A 6,796-nucleotide genomic window follows, 5' to 3' on the forward strand; every position below is an offset into this window, starting at 1 on the left:
CTAGCCGTGGTGATGGTTGTCCCCAGGCAGGGACTTCCTGTGTTTTCTGATCTGAGACTGGCCAGGAGAGTTTGTGCTATGCCCAGGGAGATGCCAAAGGATGAGGTGGTCCTACTGAATGGTTGACCTGGTGGATTGTGCTGCCCTGCCTGGCAGCTAGCTACATTCTGACCATTCCAGACTAACCAAGAAGGGGATGGCCAACAGGCCTGGGGAGGGATGGGTCTTTCCCAGTTGTCTTCTAGACCATGGGCACCCTTCGAGGCTCTGGACCAGAAGACATTTCCCATGTCTGGGATCCATTTCTAGTCTTGGACCCTCAAAGGCCAGAAACACTGCAAGAGACTCAGACAGAGTCTGCATCAGCTGGAGACTCCCCAGTGGACCCGCAAATGCTGCAGGCCAGGAGCCATTCTCCTGTTGTCTCAGCCTGGGGAGTGCCAGGCCCCCTAAGTGAGCTCAGCTCTATTCCTACTTCTTGAGGCTGAGAAAGGGACTGACAGCTTCTGCCTTGGGGTTGCTGCAAAGCCACTAGTCCAAAAGCAGGTGTCAAAGTGCCTTGCATACGAGTTCTTTGCTTCAATTAGGGTCTCCAGGAATGAAAGCAGATGTCCTGGAGGGAAGGAAGGAGTCTCAGGGGGAGATAGCCAGATTTAGGGAACAGGCATCCCAGAGTCTAGCTGCTCAACTGACCATGCCTGGCCTGACTCCCAGCTCTGGTCCCAGAGGAAGTAGACTTTCCACATGGTCCTGGAAAGTCCCATCCTCCAGGGTGGCCAAGGGCCTCTGCAGAGATAGGACAGAGCCCAAGGGCAAAAGGAGACACTGCAGAGCCGTCCAACAGGCATGGCTTAGTCCCAACGCAGCCTACTGTTTCTTCCTGTCACTCCAGGGATGCCCGTGGATGTGAACTCAGCTGCCTTCCGCCTGTGGCAGATCCTCAATGGCACCAGCTTCCACGGCTGCATCCGGAATCTGTACATCAACAATGAACTGCAGGACTTCACGAAGACACAGATGAAGCCGGGTGTGGTACCGGGCTGTGAGCCCTGCCGAAAGCTCTACTGTCTACACGGCATCTGCCAGCCCAATGCCACCCCAGGGCCCGTGTGCCACTGTGAGGCTGGCTGGGGGGGCCTGCACTGTGACCAGCCAGTGGATGGCCCCTGCCATGGCCACAAGTAAGCCTGGGATGGACCAAGAGAACCGTCACCCTCACTCACTGGTCCTTGTTCTGCAAGCCCGTTTGCTTATGGCAAGCATTGCCTCGTGAGCTGTGGTTTTAAATCTTTAAATTGGAGCATCTGGCCTGACATAAGATATTATTAATTATTATTATTATTTGGCTTTAAGCTCTTCACTGGAAAAGGACAAGCATAGAATCACATTTTGCTCCCCTCCCCCTTTAAATCTTGGAACAGAACCAGGTGCAAGGCTAGGAGGGTGAGACACCCTCTGGCTGGTGCGTGGGCTAGCCTGTTCTCACAGTTCTCTTCTCTGTCTCTTCCAGATGTGTCCATGGGAAATGCGTGCCCCTTGATGCTCTTGCCTACAGCTGCCAGTGCCAGGATGGGTACTCAGGGGCTCTGTGCAACCAGGTCGGGGCTGTGGCAGAGCCCTGTGGGGGCTTGCAGTGCCTGCATGGCCACTGCCAGGCCTCAGCCACCAAAGGGGCACACTGTGTGTGCAACCCAGGCTTTTCAGGCGAGCTGTGTGAGCAAGGTCAGGGGGCCCCCTCCTGACTGCCCTCTGCAGAGTCCCTCCCCACCATTCTGCTGTAGGAGCTTCATGTTATCATCCTCAAACCCCAGCACGCCCTGCCATCCTCTTCCTTCTTCTTTCCCCCACCTCTGGTACTTGGGGGACTACTGGGCTTTTGTGCCCCCTGCCCTCTGGGCACAGAGCTCCACCTTTTCCATCTCCTGGGCCCTGCCCTTCTTGGCTGAGGAGTCTCCACGGAAGAGACCATCCAGGCATACCCACTAACAACTCCTAGCCAGGCTCGAGCATCTTGGTCTATCAGCTTTGGACCCAGGTGTGGCATGTCTGAAGGTTAGGGAATTTCTTCCCAGACTTTCTCTGGGCCCCTTCACCAAGATATGTTGGCTAGACCCCAGAATGCAGAGGCTGGGAAGAGGGAAGCTGGAGAAATTCAGCCTTGGGCACCGTAGGGTCAGAAGGTCCTTCTCTCCATCGAGGAATGCTTGCATAACGCCGTTGCCTCCAGGCCTCAGCTTTTCTTGCACACCTGTACAGTGGGAACCACTTCAACTGGCAGCAACTCTGGCCTGGAGGGCCTGGGCAGCTAGCTGCTTCCTCCTTCCCCAATCACACTGTGGGCCCAGGAGGAAGCCCAGCAGAGGTGCATGCAGAGATGGGGGAGGATGCTCGGGACCGAGGGGTGAGAGAGCCCTCCCAGCGGAGCCCTCCTAGGATGCTGCCCAGTCCCCCTCCTGCTTCCCACGGTGTGCTCTGAGGCTCTCTCTTGGTATTTGTCCCATCCAGAGTCCGAGTGCCAGGGGGACCCTGTCCGGGACTTTCACCGGGTCCAGAGGGGCTATGCCATCTGCCAGACCACGCGCCCGCTGTCGTGGGTGGAGTGCCGGGGCGCGTGCCCGGGCCAAGGCTGCTGCCAGGGCCTACGGCTGAAGCGGAGGAAGCTCGCGTTCCAGTGCAGCGACGGGACTTCATTTGCTGAAGAGGTGGAGAAGCCCACGAAGTGCGGCTGTGCCCAGTGTGCATAATGCGCAGGTGGTGCACTAGCAGCTGTGCTGAGGTGCGGGCATCAGCAGGATGGTCCTGGAGGGCGTGGGGACACTGAGCTGCCTTTCCAGCGGACTGCACTGCCGGCCGGGGTAGAGGAGCAAGCAAGGCCTGGACTGCCGCGCCCTCTCCCAAAGTGCCTTGCACAGATAGGCGCTTAATAAATATTTGTTGAATGAATGTGTGTGTGAGGTCAGGCCATGAACGGTGGCAGGACGGTGGCACTCCTCTGCCTGCTACCTGGGACAGAAAAAGGAGGCTTAACCCTGTCTCTACTGCTTCTCCCTTGGCCTGTGACCCTGGCTGGCCTGAAAGAGTTAATGTCCCAGTAGCCTCTGGCCCTTTGGAGGACAACCACCTGCCGGGGTACTGGCCTGGAGTCTGCTGCCACATCTACCAGCAGCAGGCCACACTCCAGGAGAAGACCTCCTGCCATGGGGAAGGAACTGACCCTTTTTCCTTGAGTCACTAGCCCATTGCCTCCACAGCTTGGGAAGAGGTTGGGGTGGGGTGGGGTTTGTGTAGGACCAGGCCTCTGAATCCTGAAATACAGGATGACCATGGAAGCTTCTGTGAGGGGGTTCTTATGCTTGGGGTGGCAGACCCTACCAAAGAGGGCATGGGGTTCTTGGCTCCAGCTGAATAGACATTACTGGCTACAAAAGGGGCATTGGGCCCCGGTTTCCCTAGCCAAAAGCTGCTGGTGCCTCTGGCAGAGGAGGAATGGGTTGTGAGGAGCAGCTGGGTGAGGCCAGGAACTCCTCAACTGGAGGCCTGGCTTGGAGCCTTGTACTGAGACCATATGGAACAGGAGGAGGTCAGATGACCGGACACTAAAGAGTCTCTGCCCTGTGGCTCTGGGCAGACTTCTGTCCATTCTAGGCCTTAGGTCTGCAGCAGCAGGGAGGTAGCTAGGAACCATGTAGACACTGCCTCTCTGGTCTCAGGAGAGAGGCCTGAGGAGTTAGAAGATTCATTTCCATTAACTTCATTAGCAGGTATTTATGTACCCAATCTGGAGTGGTTTCTGTGGGTGTGCAGCCTTGATGTGAACTAATTCCTAAGCACCACCGAGTGCCCAGATCAGCCCAGGCTGCAGCTCCTCACTCTAGGAGTTTGCAGGGAAGGCTGTTGGAAGCCACCGGATACACAGCAGAACGACACACAGGCTTCTTCTCTTCCGTGTAGAGTGGAGTGTAGAAAGAAGAGGTCTGAGCCTCACAGGGAGCTGCTGAAGGGAGAAAGGGTTGTATGTTCTCACTTCTCCCTGAGTGGGTGTAGCCCTGGCCTGTGTGGGGGCGTGTTTCTTTTTGGGCCAGAGGTGTGAGCATGTCCCTCTCTTGGCTGCTTCCATCTGGCAGCGTAGGTACAGAGCATGGAAAGGCCTTATACCTGAGCCCCCACCCATACGGACACTACGCGGAGCCGTCAGTGCTGGTGAGGACACAAGCCTCCTGTGACTTTAGAACTTAGTACCTCCTATCGTAATGGCTCTCAGACTAGTGAGACTCTGGGATGGAAAGAGAGCCCTGCCCTGACCAACTGGTCAATGTCCTCATGACTGGGTACACCCTTTGCTGGGGAGGTGGGGGGGGGCAGGCTCCATTTTCTTAAGCCCTGAGCAAGGCCATGGTGCACAGAACTGCTACACCCCAAGAGGGCCGCGGCCCAGGCTTCTAGGGGATTTACCCAACTCTGCCCAGTGTCTTTCTCTTACTCCAAGCTTCCAGGCCACTGTGGGATCCTGGCAAGCAGCTACACCAGGTTGCATAGGGAAGAACTTAGGCATTTGGCATCATGCTCCTTTCTAGAAATAGAGGTGTTCTGGCCTCCTCAGCCCTGTGGAAGCTACCATCTCCAGCCACCCTCACTGGAAAAGCCGATTCCTGGGCTTGAGAGGCATGGACCAGCAGGTTTGCTCAGACTGCTGCAGGTGAAGCGCCTGCAGCCAGGTGATGCTGCCTCTCCCCAAGGCCCTGGGGTGAGAAGTGAGAGGCTGATGCAATGGTTCCAAGATCCTTGTGAACATTAAAGGCCCTTCCACACCCCTGCACTCCCCCAGTCTTCTATTGAATCTGAGGATCAAGACTCACTGCAAAGTGAGGGCACCAAGGGCAAGAGAGCCATGAACCCCAGGCTCAACTTTACCTTTGACTCAGTCACTTCCTTGGAAGCCAAGGGCCTGGTCTATCATCCCCATCCCGTTCACAACTGGGCTTTTAAGGTTGGGTAAGAAGGCAACTTTGAGAAATCATCTCCACATTGTGTTCCCTTTGGTAAAGACCTTCAGTTTGCTTTGTGGTCACTGGCTATTTCCATTAGACGTGCACAGAAGAGGCCCAGCAGGGGGAGTCCTCCAGGAGCTGGTATTTGGGCAGCCCTGCTCAGGGCCCTGTGATGATGTTAAGAAATGGCAAAGACCAGCTTTGTTTCCTCTTTGCCTGCTGTTAGCCTAACCATGAAAGTATTTCTTTATACAGAATACTTACAGATTCTAATATATATTTGTATTTCATTTTGTTATAGTATTTTTATATGTTAAAGTCAACCTCCAGTGTCTTTTGATTTTCAGATGCTATGTGGTTGTGACCTTTTGTTTGGGGTTTCTGTAGTCTTGTTTTGGGTCAACTCTTAGAAACTGGCTTAAAACAGTCCCTGAGGGGGCTGTACCCGCCCTTTCCCCGGAAGTATTGTTTTAGAATATGTCAGTATTGTCTGTTGTCTTCCATGTGAACATGACATTGATTCACTCATTTTCTGCCTGCCTGGTCTCTTTCTTCACCAAAATGAGTCTGCAGCTACTAGCATTCACCTTCCCAGGGCAGCAAGGCCTGGCAGCAAGGCCCTGGGCTACCATACTGGCCAGTCATCACAGGCGGGCTGTTTGCTAATACTGACATGGCAAGGTCTGTTCATCCTGGAGGAAGGGGTGAGTGACAGTCTGGAGAGCCTGCTTACCCTCATCTGCCGCCAAGTGTTCACAGTGACACTAATGTTTTAAGCATTTGTCTACAGAGTCACTCATACATTTAACCAGATTCCGAGGGGCGTGGAGCATCCAGGCAACACATTAGAAAGCAGCACGTATTCGCAGACATCCTAGAAGGCCAGTGAAGCAGGAGGAAACATACATCAGATCAGAAAACCTTCACTCAGGAGATGAATACGAATCTGAGTGTCTGGGAGGTTGAGTCCCCCAGATAGGTCCCCAAAGCTAAAAGGACCTGCCAAGCCCTCTATTGATGCAGGGCCATGAACTAACTGATCTCTCACGCTAAGAATGCAGTGATGTTACAATCCCCACTCTAAGAGCACGCAACCATTTTGAAAGGGCACAGGGATGATAACTTTGGTGCCTTCATAATAGTTAGGGATTTGGAAGAGAACATTATAGAGCAGGGTAGAGAAGGGAAAGGTGAAACCAAGTAGGTTAAAGGCTGCAGTGTCTGGGAAGGAGGTAAAGCAAGTGCTCCTTGGCCTATCATTCCTATGGCCAGTTCTGATTAAAGTGGGGTGCCAATGGGCAAACGGAAACTCGTGCTGCTAGAGACTGTGGCACCTGAAGAGCATTTTCCAGTCTATTTGTACCAGCTGGTTCTCATCATGAGCTAAATTTGTTAGGTTAAAACAAAACAAACACCCTCAAAACAAAACAAACCCCACAAGACAAAACTAGAAACTCCAATATTTGAAATGAAACACTTAGTTTTTAAACTTTTTTTTTTAATCCTGGGCTAAATAAACACATCTGTAGGTTGAAAATTTACAACTTCTGTTTTAAATCAAAACCAGGGGCTGCTAGACAGCCACTACCTAGGATCCACCAAGGCGGATCACAGTAGAAGCCCTGACAAATGCTGTTTCTTTTCTGCCATATTCGGGGCAGGGGGAGGGTGGTCCCAGGACTGGACAGCACCGGCTGGCGTCTCCCCTCCCCTCAGGACCACTGGCACCTTTCCTGTCCTGTCACCTGGAACCCCACAGTGCTGCCGCTCTACCGCCTGTCTCCTGAAGTCAGGCATAACTGACAGCA

General features: G+C 53.7%; 1 protein-coding gene across 1 annotated transcript in view; it reads left to right on the forward strand.

Moving 5' to 3' along the window:
- The window catches only part of Slit1 (slit guidance ligand 1), a 161,149-nt gene extending 155,633 nt beyond the window's left edge, over window positions 1-5,516 (forward strand). Inside the window, exons 35-37 of the mRNA XM_052760526.1 lie at window positions 893-1,181; window positions 1,511-1,722; window positions 2,506-5,516. Coding sequence (XP_052616486.1) covers window positions 893-1,181; window positions 1,511-1,722; window positions 2,506-2,744 — 740 coding nt within the window. The 3' untranslated portion in view covers window positions 2,745-5,516. The remainder of the gene's footprint in view (window positions 1-892; window positions 1,182-1,510; window positions 1,723-2,505) is intronic.
- The last annotated feature ends 1,280 nt before the right edge of the window (window positions 5,517-6,796 follow it).

The sequence above is a fragment of the Peromyscus californicus genome, unplaced genomic scaffold (genome assembly GCF_007827085.1).
Source record: "Peromyscus californicus insignis strain IS unplaced genomic scaffold, ASM782708v3 Scaffold_4__1_contigs__length_199733344, whole genome shotgun sequence".
In the NCBI taxonomy this organism is placed as follows: Eukaryota; Metazoa; Chordata; class Mammalia; order Rodentia; family Cricetidae; genus Peromyscus; species Peromyscus californicus.